Source organism: Canis lupus, chromosome 12 (assembly GCF_011100685.1).
Source record: "Canis lupus familiaris isolate Mischka breed German Shepherd chromosome 12, alternate assembly UU_Cfam_GSD_1.0, whole genome shotgun sequence".
Classification (NCBI taxonomy): Eukaryota; Metazoa; Chordata; class Mammalia; order Carnivora; family Canidae; genus Canis; species Canis lupus.
In genome coordinates, this window is record NC_049233.1 from 5,510,235 (window position 1) to 5,528,186 (window position 17,952).

Consider the following 17,952-nt stretch of genomic DNA (forward strand, 5'->3'; position numbering starts at 1 on the left):
TAGAAGCTATACAGAAAGATCTAGCAGGGAAGGGGAATAGAGGATACTGGGGTGGTATTAGAGAGGGTGGCCAGGACAGGCCTGAGGAGGAGACATTTGAGTAAAAATCTGAGGAGTTAAGATGTGAGCTATTAGGATATCTGGGGGAAGAACACTTCAAAAAGATAGGCTAGAAAGTGCACAGGCCACGGAGGTAGAAACACACTTACATGCCTGGGGACCAGTGAGGAAACCAGTGTGGCTGCAGCACAGTTAGCCAGGGTATGGTTGGAAGTGGGGTTCCAGAGGCAGGTAATGGGAGCTCCATCACTAAAGAGTACTTACTACATGTCCAGCGCAAGCTGGTCATGGTGGGTCAGATTGAGCCCCAGCTCTGAGAGAGTTCACAACCCAGGCAGGAGACCACATGGTGTCCTAAGGTGCAGCGATGTTAGAGTGCCAGGCCGCACGTGATTATGTAACAACACTGCTGGAGGCGTTCAGAGACTAGGAGTTGGAGGAGTTGGGAAGGCGCCACGAGGAGGCGGTGCCTGAGCTGGTTCTGTGGGATGAGGGCAGAATAGCGAGGAGTCGATGGAGCCAAGGGCTCATGCCTGGGTGCATGGAAACAAGGATGGAGTGCCTGCAAGGGACAGTTTGGAGGGGGGCTTCCTGGAGCACCGGGAACCAAGGCTGGATGGGTGAGCTGGGCCTGGAGGTGCAGACATATAGCTTAGTCTTAGTGGGATAAGGGAGGGCAGCTTACTTGGTGGGAGGGGCCTGCTCTTGGCTCTTGTTTTTTGTGTTGCTTTCTTGTCCTTTTATGTGGTAGCTTTGGGTTGTGTGGCCAGCACATTGCTTTTTTGTCTTCCTGCTTAACACATGGTTTCCAGCAATACCTTCCCTTCCCATCTGGCCCAAGCCTCCCCGTATTAAGGCAGTAGATTAGTATATAGAATCGAGAGTCTGAGGCCTGGAGTTAGGCAGACCAGGGTTCACATCTCATCTTCTGACCAGCTATGTATGCTGGGACAGATTAATTAACCTTTCAAGCTTGTTTCTCATTTCCAGTAGGGGGCTAGTGATACCCCCTTGTGGGACTCACTTAGCACGCAGCAGCTGATGGTAGCAGTTACTGTTGTCCTGTCTGCTCTGTGAGGAGCAGCCACACAGCACTGAGAGCGCTGTGCACTAAAATTGAAAAATCCTGCTATTGGGAAGTAGGTCTGGATGTCAGGCTCATCCAACCTGAGAGGGTCCTCTGTTTGGGGAATCTGCTAGAATCTATTCATCTCCTACTATCCCAGAGGCCTGGCATCGAGGACTATTTCCGTATGACTTTAGTGGAGTCTTACAAAAACAGGTGTTGATCTTTGGCAGGCATGCAGCTGAGGCGCAGCTGGCTTGTGATTTAAACAGAAGCCGTAACGTTAGAAGCAGAGCCAGGCTGGAGTCCAGATATCTTGGCTCAGGCACCTGCTCTTACAGGTGTAACTTGCTTCACAGTGTTCTGGCCAAGCTATCTGTGACTGAGAGCTCTTGAGCTCTTGGCTCAGCTGCCTGACTTGTGGGATGCTGGATTGTGATTAAGAATCGGATAATAGGGAGTTGAAGCCTCTGCAGCTAATGAGCATCATGTCCCTGGGATGACCAGACAGCCTTCATTTGCCTCCAAAGGGGCCCATTCTATAAACAGACCTTCTCTGATTCATACTTAATACTGTCTCCTATAAGTAAGAAGGTACTGTCTTCACAAAAGGAGAGGCAAAGGTTAAAAAGGAAAAGGGACCTATATTTCAGAGCCTAGTCTAGAACCCAGGAATTTTGATTCTCCATCCAGGAAGGTCAGGTCTGCTTTAGATCTATTGAAGTCCTCCCATCCTCAGCTCTGCCTAGCTCTGCTAGATATCTCTGGGTGTGGCTGACACAGCCGTTACCCTGCCTCAACCTCCCTTGACACCATCCCAAAAGAATGAAGCTAGCTGTTGCCAGCTGTGTGATGGATAGGGTGTGTGAGTGTTTATCTGAAGAGGCAAGGTGGGTGGGCTCCCCAAGAGACGGGCTCCCTGATAATTCAGGCTTGAAATTAGAAGCAGATCTCAGGGACTTAGGAGCCAGCTGGAGTGGGGAAGTCTTGGTATTTCCTTTTGTAGCCAAATGACAGTGACTGGTGTGAGCTGTGTGCTGTGTTTTCTTTCCTTAAAGTGAAAAGCAGAGGGGTGGGAAGGAAAATGCAGTGTCTACTCATTGCCCTAGCCAACATTTCCCCCAAATCTTTGTCAGGTTCTTTCCGTCCCCCAAGACCCATTTCCCACATGAGAAGGAGCAGCCACCCTTTCCAGTCCTCCTCACTCAGCCCTCCTGAGGCAGCTGCCTCACACTACAGCGTGTGTCAGGGGGAAGGAGGTTTCAGCACTGAGGCTTACTCTGTGTGTCCTTGGCAGGCGTGACCAACGGCTTTGGAAAACACACCGAAAGCGGGTCTGACTCAGAATGTAGTTTGGGTCTCAGTGGTGGACTGGCATTTGAAGCTTGCAGGTAAGAGCAGTTGTTCTCAAAGCTTGGTTGGCAGCTCCGCCACCTCTCCCTTTATTCTCCATTCAGCTACAGATGGAGCCTCCTCCTGCTTATCTAAGTTTCTTTCTTCCCCCACCCTGGCTATTTCCTGAGACCTCTGGTCTGTAACTCTGGTAGCTCCTAGGAAATGGTGTGACCCTTGACTCTCAAGCCTGATCTGACTAGGAGGGGAGGAGTGGCGCTGATGCTTTACAGGGTTTGTGGAGCTGAATTTGGCTCCAGACAGCAGGGACAGCCAAATTTCAATTGCCCAGCAAAGTTAACATTTGAGCCAATCCCCCACCCACCCTGCTGGGCTGCTCTGATAACCCAGTTACAGACATGGTTTTGCCCTTTGCCTTTTGGTGCATCATAACCAAGCCTTCTTTAGAGGTGTGGTGTGCAAATAAGAATTGAACAGATAGGAAGTTTGGAGTAGCCTGTTATTCAAAGGTCCTAACTCTTTTACCCTCCTTGAGTTGGGAAAGGATAGTTTTCTTTTCCCATTCTTTTATTGGAAGAGAGGATTTTTGAGACCAGAACATTAGAGTTTCTTCCAAGTCCAAGAGTTTATGCAATCTCTACTCTGTGTTATGAGTACTCTGCAAGACACCAGGAAGTGTGGAACTCTTGGAGATGGGAGATCCTCAGTGCCACAGAGGAGAAACAAGTTGTCCTGAAGGCTAACTCATGATTCCCAACATGATAATGAATCCTGGGTTCTGAGTAGAGGAAGAAGGGTCCCAGGGCAGCACCAAAAGACTCTATGTTTAAAGTGTTTCCAAGGCAGGTTGGCAGGTTGAGCGTGTGTTTTGTTAAGTACTCACTCTACCCTGGCTACTGGGCTCAGGGGAAGCTTTGGGGGGGGCGGGGGCAGTGTGGGAGGACCCCTGCTGTGGCATATGGTTCCTTTGAGATTTTCCTCTACCAAGCCTCAGGATCACCCTAGCTTTCTTCCTCCATGGCCTCTAGAGACATAGAGGCAGTGGGTAGGGAAGAAACAGTTATTAGTCATAGAGGAGGCAGAGCTTTCAGAATCTTACAAGATGCTTTCACCCTGGTCCTGGGTTGGAATTCCTAACTCCCTTCAGATATAATGGTGGCTGGAAACGCAGTTCATTGGGTTGGGGTAGGAGTAGGATTATCAGACTGTCCCCTCCTAGCTCTTGACTAAAGATGGAAGGTATGTTGGGCCCTTCGCTCCATGAAGAGCTCTTGTACAGCCATGAATTCACAGGAAGGAAGCCAGACCAGCTTCTGATTAGCCTGCTGGTCAGGCCATGTGTTTGCATTCGTGCAGAATTCCACCAATTTCTGTGCAGCCCTGTTCAGTGTGGGAACAATGCCCTTGGAAAGCATTTCCTCTTTAACTCAGTGGATCTCAATGGAATTTCAGGGTTTAAAACAAGAGGTTCAGGACTCCAACTAGAGGATTTTTCTTTTTCTTTCTTTTCTCCCCCCCCCCCCCACCCTGCACACTATGGTAGTGCCTATATAGAGAAAGATTTTACTTAATAATTAAACTGGAATCATATAATTCCAGAGATAGAAAGAATCTTGAAAAAACCTGTGGTCATTAATCCCATCCCCCTCCCCTGTCCTGGCCTTATCTTTCCTGAGGATTTTCTGAGCAGACTGGGGCTGTGCCCTCTTTTTATGGGTCACTTATTCAGTTATTAATAATTGAGCACCTATTTCAAGCCAGGCATTGTTCTAAGTACTGATAAGGTGTGTGTTCTCATGGAGCTTGTCTTCTAGAAGGAAGAGATGAATGTTAAACCAGTAAACAAAATAATTATAGATTGGATTGGCTGCTTAGGTCTGCATGACTTAGAAAGAGGGCTGAAATGCAGGTCATGTTGAGTCACTTGTGATTTTCCATGAAACAGGAATACACGGACCTAGTTGAAGTGTTACGTCTTATTTTATTGAGCTCATCCTTGTCAGAGCTCATCATCTGATAGTACAACACTAGTAGTTTATGGTATTTAAAGTGACACATTAAAATTTACTGCCCTTCATATAATAATATTTGTTATATAACTACCATGTGCCATTTATTGAGTACTGGGTATATGCTGTACTGAGTGCTTTCTGTGTATTAATCCACTAAATCCTCACAGCAGCACATGGGGAACACCGGCCTCAGAGAGGGTAGGTCACTTGCTCAAGGTTGCAGAACTCATGAAGTGAAGAGGCAGGTTCTGAACCCATGTAGTCTGGCTCCAGAGTTTCTCTCTTAACCACTTTGTTGTGCCCCCTTTTATTGTATTTGAAGATGTCTCCCCAGATCCAAGATAGGAACTTTGAGAGGCCTTTGAGTCTCTAAACCCAGTGACAGATTATTATAGGGTGAGTGGGAACTGAATCTGAAATGTAAACTGGATGTTAATTTTTTTTCTCAAACAGGTCCTAATTTTTACTAGCAGGAAAAAAGCTACCAACCTGCCAGTTACTGATGGATTAGGATTCATTGGGTTCTGGTTATATAAGGTTTTCTGAATAAGACTGTAATAAAGTCAGCTATGATTTGGTAGGACAGGAGTATGCTACTCACCAAACAGTCCTCACCAGCCTTTTTTGATCCCACCAGGGGTTTCCCAAGCAGGGGTTTCCCAAGTGTTTCTATTCTTCTGTGGATTGTTGCCCCATCTTTTAAGCACTTTTTTTAGTTGAAAAAAATTAGATAGCAGTGATAGTTTTCAAAGTTTGGATGGGAAAAAGCCCTAGCCACATCATTCTTGCCCAGACTCTCACAACTATGGATGTATGTTAGAATTCCATTGAGAGGTATTTAAAAATGCAGATGCTTGGATGGGTTCCAGTTATGGCATTATTCTGGTATTACTGTTCTCATTTTTGCTTTATTACCTTCTAGTCTGCCTAAAATATATATATATTATATAACATGTATAATATGTATATATTAAACATACATACATACCTCTTTGCAGTAACCACATGGAAAAAAATTGGTCTGCTTGTTTGTTAAAAAATTCCATCTCTGTCTAAGAAAAACTTCACACACAAAGTGTAAGTAAGAAGTGGATTTTTTTTTCAATTAAAAAATGTCTTTTCTAATTACAAAAGTAAGATATGTCCTTTATAGGAAATTTAGGAAAGAGGCTATTTTTTTTTTTTTAACCTCAAAAATAAATTGGTTTCTAAAGAAACAGTATGAACTGCAGAGTAAAAGAATTCTGGACAGATGTAAGACTGGCCCTCCTCCTGACTAGGCTGCTTAGACTCCAGAAGGATTGACAAGTGCCTAGAGTGACCTTTCTCTGGGTGAAGTCCAAAGTCCCTGGGTAGGGAAGCAGGCATCTTTTTCTAGAGTCCTTCCACAAGGATGAAATGGTCCTTCAAAGCCTCATGGAACTTTTATGGTCAGAAGCATAACATGGATTGGTGTGAGTTGTTTAGGGGAAGGTGAGAAGCCATTTTCATTGAAAGGTTTTTACACCTCCACTTCTCTCAGAGATAGAATAGCAGTGGGTGCGTTAGTCAATGAAATTGCTCATTTCGCTCCCTATGCCTTCTTGCTCTGTATGCAGTGGTCTGACGCCCCCCAAACGCAGCCGTGGGAAGCCAGCCCTATCTCGCGTCCCCTTCCTGGAAGGTGTAAATGGAGATTCTGACTACAGCAGCTCAGGTGAGGAGCGGTATACAGGTGGATCTAGGGGGCCCAGGCCTTCCAAAGAACCAGCTCTGTGGGCTGCAGCCAGACCCGATAGCTCCTCTAAGCTCTAAGGCATTGGGCACAGAGATGGCACCCCCCTCTCCCAGGTCATTCATATGCTTCTTTTTTTTTTTTTTTTTTTTTTTTTTTTAGGTTCATCTTAAATTTGAATAGTAATATATGCCCATGGTAACAAAAATCAAAAAGGTACAGAATGGTACATAATGAAAAGCCAGGGGTCTCCTCCTTAGAACAACCACTGTTAGCAGTTTCTTTTGTGTCTCTCTAGATGTAGTTTATACATATATAAGCCAAAACTTGTGCATATATTCAGGAGAGTGGGTAGAGAAGCCTAATATACACGTGTTCCTCTAAATCATGCCTTTTTTCAATTAATATGTCTTGGAAATCGTCTATGCTTTTTTTTGGCTGCCTGATATCCCATTATCTAGGAGTGCCAGCTCTCTGCAGATAGACATTTAGACTGTTTTCACATATTAGTTATAATCAGTGTTGCAGTGAGCAACCTTATACATAGATCATTTTGTATCTCTGGAGAGCATAGACTTCCTTTTTTATTTTTTTTTTTTTTAGATTATATTTATTTATTCATGAGAGACAGAGAGAGAGGCAGAGACATAGGCAGAGGGAGAAGCAGACTCCACGCAGGGAGCCTGATGTGGGACTCGATCCTAGGTCTCCAGGACCAGGCCCTGGGCTGAAGGCGGCGCTAAACCACGGAGCCACCCGGGCTGCCCAAGCATACACTTCTATAGAGAAGTAGAGTTGCTGTACTTGAAAGAAGTGTGTCTTTGTAGTTTCTAGAGACACTACCAGTCTGCCTTCACTGGAGTGGTTAGCGAGAGCCTGGATCACTGAATCACACATTGCCCTGTGATTTCATGTGATCCATTGCTTTCTGCCTTGTCTTCAGGAGACATTCTACTCCAGCTGGTCCAAGAACGAGGGATTCAAGAACAGGACAAGGCAGCGCCAAAGGGGTAGGGCTGACTGGTGCTCAGGTGGAGTGGGTACAAGGCAGGCTGTTCTCCAAGGGCACCTCTGTGCAGCCCTCCTGTGGAGAGTGTGTGATCTGGGTGCCCTGTCTTTGAAGTTTCCATCTAACACACAGGTGTCAGGGCTTCTTTCCTTTTCCCAACCACTTTACTTTCCTTTATCAGTTTCTTTCTCATATGTGTGTTGAGGAATGCATGCCTGCGTGTTTCACTGTTGTTTGTCAGTGCCCAGAAAGCAGGGCTCATATCTAGATAAATTGGAACAGCATCCAGTGCAAAACTGGCAGTGGATTGGCACATACAGTGTGATTCTGGTAGTGACATTTTATCCTTATTTTTAAAACCACGTTCTTGTAAAATGATGTCAAAGGAAATTTAAAAATTTTGACCCTCTACTCCCATCATCACCTTAATTAACACAGTTGTCTTCATTTCTCTGTGTGGCCTTCCGTTTATTTCAGGCACATTTTTAACAAAATGTTAATCCAGAACATTTAATTTTCTGCATTTTTCAGTGTTATCTCATACTTTTTCATGTTGACATGATCTTTATTTATCTCATATTATGGAACAATTTATTCTTCAGTTAGTGTATTATAATTTACTTAACCCTTTTGTTAGACATTTGGTTATTTCTGACTTTTCACACTATGCATAATGTAGTAAATGTGTATTTTTGTTCAAAATCCTTTTATTCATTTTTAAAGTTATTTTTCTTAGAATAAATTCCCATGGAAGGAATGTACTGAAGCAGATGATTCATATATTTTTTTAATGGCTCTTGAGACATACCACCAAATTATATATATTTTTAAGATTTATTTGTTTATTTTGAGAGAAAGTGAGAGGAAGTGAGAACCTGCAGGCAGGGGGAGAGGGAGAGAGAGCATCTCAAGTGAACTCCCTGCTCAACATGGAGCCTATGCAGGGCTCAATCTCATGATCCTGAAATCATGACCAGAGCAGAAATCAAGAGTCAGGTGCTTAACTGACTGAACCACCCACACACCCCTGCCAAATTACATTCTTAAGGATTAGACTGGTCTACACTTTCTTCAATAGTATATGATTGCACCAGTTTCCCCACAGCCTGTGTATTGGATTTTATCTTTTTGTTGTTATTGGTATTGACTCGCATAAAAAAACAATGGTTCAGTTGGTTTAGCATCAGCCTTCAGCTCAGATCTAGCATCTGCTTAGGCCCAGGTCATGATCCTGGGATCCTGGGATGGAGCCCTGCATCAGGCTCCCTGCTCAGTGGGAAGTCTGCTTCTCCCTCTCTCTCTGCCCCTTCCCCCCTGCTCATGTGCACACGTGTGTGCTCTCTCTCTAATAAATAAATAAAATCTTTTTAAAAAATACCTCATTATTAGTAGTATATTTTTAAAAAATTATGAGGGTGGTAGTATTTCCTTGGGAACATAATTTCCACTCTTTGGGATTTGGGCTTTTTTCCTTGGTCAAGTGTGGTCCCCTTGAGTTCCCAGTTTATAGATGTGGGGAGGAGAAGAGAGGAGGTTCCTCTTTCTGTTCAGGAGTATTTGTGAAGTGTGTCCATCCATGTGTGCTAGTGCCTCAGGTGCAGAAAAGAGTAAGCTGGAGAGATGTGGTGCTGCTCCAGGTGGGACACCCAGTGTAAGGTTCTGAGAAAAGCATGCACATGAAGGACCTGCAGACCTGCTTGGCTCTGCTGAGTGCTGTGTATCCAGGTGACCTGGATGGTGAGGCGTGGCCCTGTCAGAAAAGAACTCATTTAGCAAGTGGTTTTACTGGAATGTCTGTCGCAGGGATCTTTTTCCGTGAAGCCTCTATCATGAGGCCTATCATTTAGGGAGCCCCAGAGAGCAGTTTGTGGCTTTGCCAAGCTGGGTGGTTATTTTTCTTCCTAGGGTCCTGGTGATGGAGCAGTCACATTTTTCCAAGGAATACCATCTTAGGGTTCTAGTCCAGAGGTCAGCAAACTAACATATTGCCCGTTTTTGTAGGGCCTACAGACTAAGAATGGTTTTACATTTTCAAATGATTGAAAAAAAAAAACAAAAGAAGAAAGATATTTTGTGACACATGAAAATTACATGAAATTCAAATTTCAGTGACTAAAAATAAAATTTTATGGGGACATAGCTAGCCATACTCATTCCTTTGCAGAATATCTGTGGCTGTTTTCATGCTACAACAATAGAGTTGAGTAGTTTGCAACAGAGACCATGTGGACTGTAAAACCTAAAATGCTTACCGTTTGGCCCTTTACAGAACAAGTTTGCTGACCCCTGATCTAGTCTAAGAACTAAGGAAAGGGCAGGGAAGAGCAAGGGCGGAGGGGATGTTGCTGACTTATTCCTGGGTTGCTCCAGTCAAATGGAGGCCACAGGCAGGCCTCCTGGGCACCATTCCAAGTCCCCTTTGGGTGCTGTCTCCTCCCCTCCTGACCCCCAGGCAGAAGCCTCCTGATGCCCTTTGAAGACCGCGGAGACCTGGAGCCCCTGGAGCTGGTGTGGGCCAAGTGCCGAGGCTATCCCTCCTACCCTGCCTTGGTGAGTCTGCCCCAGACACCACCCCCCTTCCTTCTCTGGGCTGTTCTCACCCCGTCTTGCCTTGGGGGCTTATCTGATTGGATCAAGCCAGCAGAGTGTGGTGGGAGAGTGCCTTTAGCTGCAGAAGAGAGGGAGGTTTTACCCCAGCCTGGGTGGGTCAAACCATCAAGGTCCCCAGCTTGGAGCACTCAAAATAGAGTAAAAGTATGAAGCTAGAGACTAGGGCTTGTAGGAATTTAATAGCATTTGTTTGTGCATAAAAGTAATACATGTTCATTGTAAAGAATTTATTTAAACATTTGTCATGCTAAATTCTTGAAATACTGAGATATGGTTTTTCTCATTTTGTGGGGAAGAAAATTGAGGAGCTATCTGTTGCATGTGGTCATCTAGCTATTAAATGGCAGGGTTGGAATTTGAGCCCAAGAATCACAATGTGATTTTCAAAGCCTGTGTTCTGAGCCACTAAGTTCAAAATCACCCATAGTCTCGTCTATTCGGAGATTACCTCTTGGTATATATCTGTTTAACTTTTTTTTTTTTCAGTGAGTAAATATGAGACCATACTCTAACCTCCCTTTCATATAACAGCGTTCCATGAACACGCATGTCTTGTGTCATTAAACGTTCTTTATCAACATCACTTTAACGACTGCATTATCCTCAGTTGTATGCATGTGTCTTTTTTAACTGTTCCTTAGTTGGGTCATTTAGATTGTTTTGAATTTTTCACTATGATAAACAGCTGGCAATAAACATCACTGTAGTTTTACTCTGTGCACATCATGATTATTCCTGTATAGTGAATTCTTAGGGTGCCTTCTTGGGACAAGGTGTCTGCAAAATTCTGATACAAATTGCCAAGCTACCCTTTTAGAAAATTACTTCCAGTTCCTACTCCCACCAGTAGGAGCTAAAATTTCTATTTTTTCCAATGTAGCAGTAGCTGAAAATTCCATTTTTACCACCTTGATTGCTATTTCTTAGAACTCTCTCTGCATCGGGGAGGTAATGTCCACCGGGCACTAGAAGACAGTGATTCTAAACCTTTGGGCATGCCAGAATCTTGGGGGAATTTTTTAAACAATATAGATACTGAGGTCCTATCTCAGAACAACCCAATTAGACTAAGGCCAGACTGAGCTATGAATATTTTTTAAAATTTTAATTTAATTTTTTTGTGTGAGAGTGTGTGTGTGCACGAGAGCTCAAGAGGGGAAGGGGCAGAGGGAAAAGGAGATAGAGAATCTTAGACATGCTTCACACTCAGCACAAGAGCCTGACACAGGGCTCAGTCCCACCACCCCAAGATCATGACCTGAACTGAAATCAAGAGTTGGATGCTTAACCAGCTGAGCCACCCCTAAAAAATAAGAATATATTTTTTAAAGCTTTACAGATGATCTATAGCCAGGGTTGTCCACTATCCTGCCAACCACTTGCATGCATACAACATTCTGGGCTTCTCTCAGCTCTTTTTTTTTTTTTTTTAAGAGTTTATTTATTTATTCATTCATGAGAGAGACACAGAGAGAGAGAGAGGCACAGACAGGCAGAGGGAGAAGCAGGCTCCATGCAGGGAGCCTGACACCCGACTTGATCCTGGGTCTCCAGGATCACACCCTGGGCCAAAGGCAGCGCTAAACCACTGAGCCACCAGGGCTGCCTGGCTTTTTCAGTTCTAATAACAGCCTCTTAAGGACAAGAGGGCAGGAACTCTGACCCTTTGGGATTAGTGAGGAAGCTACAGCTCTAAGAGGTCATACAGCTTGCTGGGGCCATACTGGAAGCCATGTCACCTACCTCACTCCCCCTTTAGCAGTGGCATGTGGGGGAATCCACGCTGTGCTGCTAAGGAGGTTGGGCCTGGGGTCTGCCTTCACAAGGCTCTATGCCCTTTTGTCAGTGAGACAGCCAGTAATTGTCAAGGAAGTGTTTAAAGCTGTACAGGTTTGGTACTGTTTTTTTAAGTCTCACAGTGCAAAACAAAACTGGTCTAAAACCAGCTTTTTTTTCCATTTTAATTATCTTTTTAATCATACATTTTCTTTCATGATTAAATAAATTCAGCCACCACCTGAGAAAACCCACTGCCTGAACATAACCTGTGTTTTCATTTTGGTTTACACTCGCCCAATTGTTCTCCTATGCATACTTAAATATGTACTTGTATCCATAATAAATATACAGTTTAAATTTTTTTTTGACTCTCATTTTTTAAAAAAGGGTTTTTGTTTTTTTTTTCTCTAAAATAATGTATCTATATTATCGAAATTTTGGAAAAATAGAGAAAAGCAGCAGGGACCCTACCATTCTAGCATGTCAGCTGTGAGCATTTTGCGTCACTTGTATTTGTTTATGTAGTGCAGCCATAATAATTGTGTATACACACATTTATCACATAATGCGTTAAAGTGTATCATAAGCCATGCTGTTTTACATCTGAATAACATTTGAGTGAATGGTCCATTGTTTATTATTTTGGGACATATTTGCCTGTATTTTCTTTAAAAGGAGAGGCAAACTCTCCTTAAGGGGCAGCTTACCCACTTTGCTCCTGCCTTGGGGGGACATATTTCACCATCTATCCCCTTGTTCCAAGGCGGGAGCCAGCATGGCTTAGTCAAGAGGAAACATACCAGAGAGGCCCACTGTCTCGTTCAATTGAGGAAGTTCAGGAGGGCTTGTGTGGTGGTTCTCGTTAGGAATTTTAGTTAGCTTTAATCCCGGTGGGGACAGACAGGCTGGGAGATAGAGTTTTGACCAAATTACACAGCTGGGGGCTGGGTTGGCATGGTTCTTCCTTAGAGTAAACTCTTAACCAGAACACCTGCTTTCAGCTGCTTATCTTGCGAGGGAAGTAGGGAAGCTGGCAGACACCCAAAGGTAAATAGCTAGGGCAGTTTATTATGAGAACAGGCCCCCTGGGACCGGGTATAGAAATTAAGATTGTTGCATCTCTGGAGAAAGCCACTTCCTCAGTAAGTTTCCAGGCCTCTCCAGCCTCAGCACATAGAGAGTATTCACTGCTTTGAAACAGGGGCTGTGCAGGGCAGCAGGCAGCAGAGGCTCAGGTCACCGTGGCCACAGCCCACTCTGTCCTCCTCTGTCTGGGCTTGGTGCTTTCCTCCCTCATCAGGTAGCTGTCAGCAGACTTCTCGGCATCAGCAAGAAGATGAAATTTTAAAAATTAAAAATTAAAAAAAAAAGATGAAATAAAATGATGATATGTGAATAACTAGGGGCTTTGGTCACTTTGTCAGTGTTTCATAGAGCTAGAGATAACTGTTGTGTTGATGCCACTGGGCGTTTTGCTGAGCTCCTGTTCTGTGGAGCTTGCCGCCTCGAGCACAAATTCTTCCAGTGGCCCTTCTTTCTGGCCACATCATTCTCCCTTCTCCAGCAACTCCTCAAGTTCAGTCTTACCGCTTCATTCTGATCTTACATGGAAGTGACACAAATGTATCTCATGCACACAGGAGGACAGTTATAGTCAAATAGGAAGGTAGCAGGTACTCAGGGCTCTGTTAGGTAGAACCAAAGGGATGGGTTCTTCTGCTGATCCAGAACCTCCTTCATGGCCATGGTGTCTAAGGAGGCACCAGAGTTTTTGAAGTGAATTATAACGATTTTAAATGGCAATTGATAAGGGAAAAAATGGCTTCCACTCCCCCTAAAGGATGTTGGGAAGAAGGAATTTGCCAGTTTGGCCTGGACATCACAGATACCCCCTCATTTCTGACACTCCCATACTGGATTCACATTGCTTCTGTTTCAGCTCTGGGCCCCCAAGGGTTCATGGAGTAAGCTCCCTCATCAGAACTGGTTGGGCAGGGCTGGAGGATTAGGCAAATGAACTGGGAAAGAGAGTCAGGACTTGCATTTGGGGGTCCTGGAGGTTCACAGAAGAGGTCATCTCCCTTTATCACCTGGCTGTGGGCCTGGCCAAGGTGCTTGCATAGCTTGGTAAGGGGTGGTTCAGCAGGGAGTCCTGGCGCAGCATGCTCTGCTCACCCCATCCACCCGCAGCTGAGTGCCTTCTCCTTTCCTGTCTCCAGATCATCGATCCCAAGATGCCCCGGGAGGGCCTCCTGCACAATGGTGTCCCCATCCCTGTCCCCCCGCTGGATGTGCTGAAGCTGGGAGAGCAGAAACAGGCCGAGGCTGGAGAGAAGCTCTTCCTTGTCCTCTTCTTTGACAACAAGCGCACCTGGTAAGTGACTGCTACTTGCAGGAGGTTGCACCAGGGTGTGGACTGAGGGGCCCGACTGGGAGGCTTTGCAAATACTGCCATGCTGGGGAAGTCCACAGAGGGGCTGTAGACTCCGTTACCCTGCCTCCACTCAGGTAGGGTGAGGCATTACCAGCAGTTGGCCTGCCCCTCACACGTTAATAGTAACTGAGGAGAGTCTCAGATCAGATTCCCTGAGAAACCGTGAGATGGAAATTTCTATAATGAGAGTTACAGAGGAGACCTGTGGGGATGAGGGTTGCAGTGCTAGACAGGGGAACATGTTGAACTGTGGCACGCTTGCTATGAAGGCCTCCACTGATCCTCAGGGGAGCCCTGGAGCTGGGGTTTTGTTAATGATACCAGGAATTGGGCCTGCACCTTTGTACCTTCGTGTCAACTAATCATTGAATGCTGGCTGCCCCTGGAGATGGAGGTCACCTTGGGTCATGTAGCTCCCTTGTTGGAGGGTGATTCCTGGAGAGGAAGAGAGCCAGCTGAGAGCTCCCCGTGGCCGTGGGCATGTGTGTCTTAGTCCTGGAGTGGGCGGATATTGAGTGGGTTGGTTCTGGGCAGTGTGGGCTCCATGGCAAAGGGCTTGCTTGCCCTTCAAGGTTTCTCTTGGCACCAGAAGACTTCTTTCACCTCTGCTTCTATAGAATGAGAAAATGTAGGACTAGCTAACCCAGATAACAGTAGCTACCATTTATTGTTCACTCCATGCCCCTGTGCAAATTTATTTACATACATAATCTCATTTAATCCTTAAATCTTCACCAGTCCCCTCCCAATCCATTTTTCAGATGAGAAAGCTGAGGCTTGGAAAGCCAAGACCCCATTGCCAGAACTGGGATACGAACCAAGATCTGGCTCCGAAGGCTGGCTTTTAGCCAGATGTTAGACTCACCTGGGGATCTTTAAAAAAAAAAAAAAAAAAAAAATGAGGTGTGGGCACCACCAAGGAATCATTGATTCCTGGTATTGGCCCCAGTTCCTAGCCAGAGCTCCCTGATGCCCCAAGGTGGGGTGGAGCTAACCGTAACATGGACCTCTCGGCTCTGGGTCATGACAGCCCTCAGAGTTGAGTGCCATGGGTTCAGGGAAGGGCCTGGCTGCAAACAGGTCTTTTGGTGGCCTCCTGCCTGGGTTGGCCCAGTCCATCTCCTTCTGCTCTATCCCCTCCACTGGCTTTGCTAGTCTTGGGCATATGGGCCCAGAGGAGCCCCCTTGTGTGACCCACTGCAGCCCAGGCCTCTCACTGTGCTTGTATTTTAGGCAGTGGCTTCCAAGGGATAAAGTGCTGCCCCTGGGTGTGGAAGACACCGTGGACAAGCTCAAGATGCTAGAAGGCCGCAAGACCAGCATCCGAAAGTCGGTGCAGGTGGCTTACGACCGTGCAATGATCCACTTGAGCCGGGTCCGGGGGCCCCACTCCTTTGTCACCTCCAGCTACCTGTAAGGGCAGGGCCTGCCTGTGTCTGCCTGCCCTGCCTCTGTCCCCTGAGGCACAGAGGCCTCTTCCTGCCCCAGCCAGTCATATGGCCGGCAGTTTCCCCTTTCCACAGCAGGCCAGGGACTGGTCTGTGTCCTCCCCAAGGGCAAGGCCCCAGTTTTGAACAACTGTGTGGTTCCCCTGGTGGGCCTGCTGTGTGCCAAAAACTCCCACCTGAGCTTGCTCAGGGGCTAGTCCACTAAAGAATCAGTTAGAAGTAGAAATAGCTGTGAGGCTTAGGCCTGGCCAAGGAGATGCACCTGAACCCAGAAGGCAAGAAGTCCTAGGCTCTTTCTCAAAGGTGTGCCTGGCCCCCTCCTCCCCACTCCAGCTAACTACACCTCAGGGCAAGTGACGCTCTGAAATTGACCCCAGAGGTGCTGTGGATACACGAGGGTCCCGCGGGGAAGCTCACAGAGCTCACCCTCTCTCCCCTCCATCACCCATTCTCATACCTCTTCCCCATCCCATCTTTGCACCAGTGCTGTTTCTTTTTCCCCATGTTCCTTTCCTTTCTTTTGTGCCAAATGGACAGAAACTATCACCAAACTGGTCTTTTTTCTTTTTATGTCTCATTCCCTTTGAGGCCAGCTGCTATGCTAGGTGGGTGCCTCTGCCTGGCTCCTCAGGGCCCAGGACAGAGGACAGCCTACCACTCGGGTGACCCCTCCACCAGCATGCCCTCCCCCCCCCCCTCATTTGCTGCAGACACACAGCTAAGGCCAGGCTGTGGAAGCTTGCCCCCTTGAATTGAGGCAGGCCCCTTTTGCCCTCTCCCTGTGTGCCGAGAGACGGGCTGAGGCTTGGCAGGCTCCTGTCAGACCAGGCTGGTTGGGTGAGTGTTCATCTGTCCACTTGGGTGCGGAGGGCTGTGGGGTGCAGCTGTGCTCTTCAGCCGGTCTGATCCTTGCCCTCCTGTCCTGTCTCTGGGGGCTTCACTCTCCGCCACCACGGATGGTGGTGCCCACAGCCCAGCATCTCCCTGCCTGTGCTCTGCCCTGCCCAGCCTCTGCTGCTCCCACTCCCGAACTCCAGGGGACACCACGCTTTTATTTCACACCCTCTCTCCCCTTCCCTCTCCTCCTTTCAATCTCCCTCCTCACCTTCACCTTCTCAAAAACGGAAGGGAAAAAAAACCAAACTGTGAAACGGGGAATGCTGACTGACAAACACAACTTTCAGAGGCTTCAGTGTCTGTTCTCTGGATGATTCTTCTCACCTCTTAAGCACCAAAGTCGCAGGGCCAGGTCGCAGGCCACTGATCGCCATGTTGATTTTTAACCTGATGTTCTTTTTAATTGTTTTAAATTTTTCATAGGGGAGTTTTGGACAAAACAGTCACTGGGGAGATCACTGCCATTTTTACACACTCGACTTTTTAAAAATACAACCAACCAACCAACCACCACAACTTCTTAATATGTTTGGGACATGAGCCAGAGTTTAAAAGGGAACCAACAAAACTCTCTTGTTACCTAAAGGATGGGGTTTTGGATTTTGTACAATAATAAAAATACAATACAGCATATGGCTAGGGAAGGACATGGTGTATATATAATTGTAAAATACTGTTCTAAATTATTCAGGCCTATAGTTTCCATTCCTGGAGTCCTCCATTGTGTGGCTGAGTATTTTAAATGCACACAGTGTGGTTTATTTAAAGGAGTCAATGCGTCCCCCCTTCTCCCCAGGTAGTCGGTCAGCTGTGGACTCTGTGACCTTTGTCTCAACCTGTGTTGTAAGATCTCGGGGCTTTCTCTCTCTCTCTCTCTCTCTCTCCCCCCCCCCCCCCCCCCGTGTCTCTCCCCGCCCAACACTTTCTCTTTCTTAGTCTCTTTTTTTTTTTTTTTTTCCAATCTCCTTGACTCTTAAAGTCTCTCTCTGAGTCTCATTTTAAAACTGCTCTTTTAGAACGGGAAGCGGCTCAGATCCTGCTGTGGCATGGGGCCTATGTGTCTCAGTCGCGTCTGCTGTGAAGCACACGATGCTCTATTTATTGTAGAAAGTGACTTTATTTGCTTTCTAGAATTGTTTATAACAGATGGTATAAGAGAGGTAATAAACAGAGAAAAATCTATGCTTGTAAAGAATACAAAAGTTAATTTTACCTACTATAATATGACTGTCTGAAACTTATTTTCTCTCTGAGAAATAAATGTTCTAATGGGCAGCAATTGCCGTGCTGTGTTGGTGTCCTCAGTGGGGGCTTGCCCCTCTCTTCCTAATCCCCGTAGCCCACCCCCTCCCCAGAAGGCAGGAGCCATTAAGAATGGGGTTGTCTAGCTGTTGCAGGCTCCCAGCAGGAAAGGGCTCTGTCTGTCTCTTGGAATCCCCAGGAGGTGTGTGAAGATGGGCTCTGGCATTGTTTCCCTCCCAAACAGCACTGCCCTCTCAGTTCTGTAGAATGTCCAACCCGCCTTCCCATGCCTCAGCTTTCTGGTGGCCCTGTCCCTTTGGGAGCATCT

The 17,952-nt window shown here is 46.2% G+C and overlaps 1 protein-coding gene across 5 annotated transcripts in view; it reads left to right on the plus strand.

Moving 5' to 3' along the window:
* BRPF3 (bromodomain and PHD finger containing 3) overlaps positions 1 to 17,661 on the plus strand; it is a 34,735-nt gene extending 17,074 nt beyond the window's left edge. For 2 of the 5 annotated variants that reach the window (XM_038553859.1, XM_038553860.1), the window contains exons 9-13: positions 2,424 to 2,517; positions 6,090 to 6,187; positions 9,667 to 9,764; positions 13,823 to 13,977; positions 15,271 to 17,661. In XM_038553859.1, the coding sequence (XP_038409787.1) occupies positions 2,424 to 2,517; positions 6,090 to 6,187; positions 9,667 to 9,764; positions 13,823 to 13,977; positions 15,271 to 15,454 (629 nt within the window). In that variant the 3' untranslated portion in view covers positions 15,455 to 17,661. Of the gene's footprint in view, positions 1 to 2,423; positions 2,518 to 5,489; positions 5,569 to 6,089; positions 6,188 to 9,666; positions 9,765 to 13,822; positions 13,978 to 15,270 lie in introns of those variants that run through there. The other 3 variants (XR_005367613.1, XM_038553861.1, XM_038553862.1) reach the window with 3 other exon arrangements.
* Positions 17,662 to 17,952: the final 291 nt, after the last annotated feature.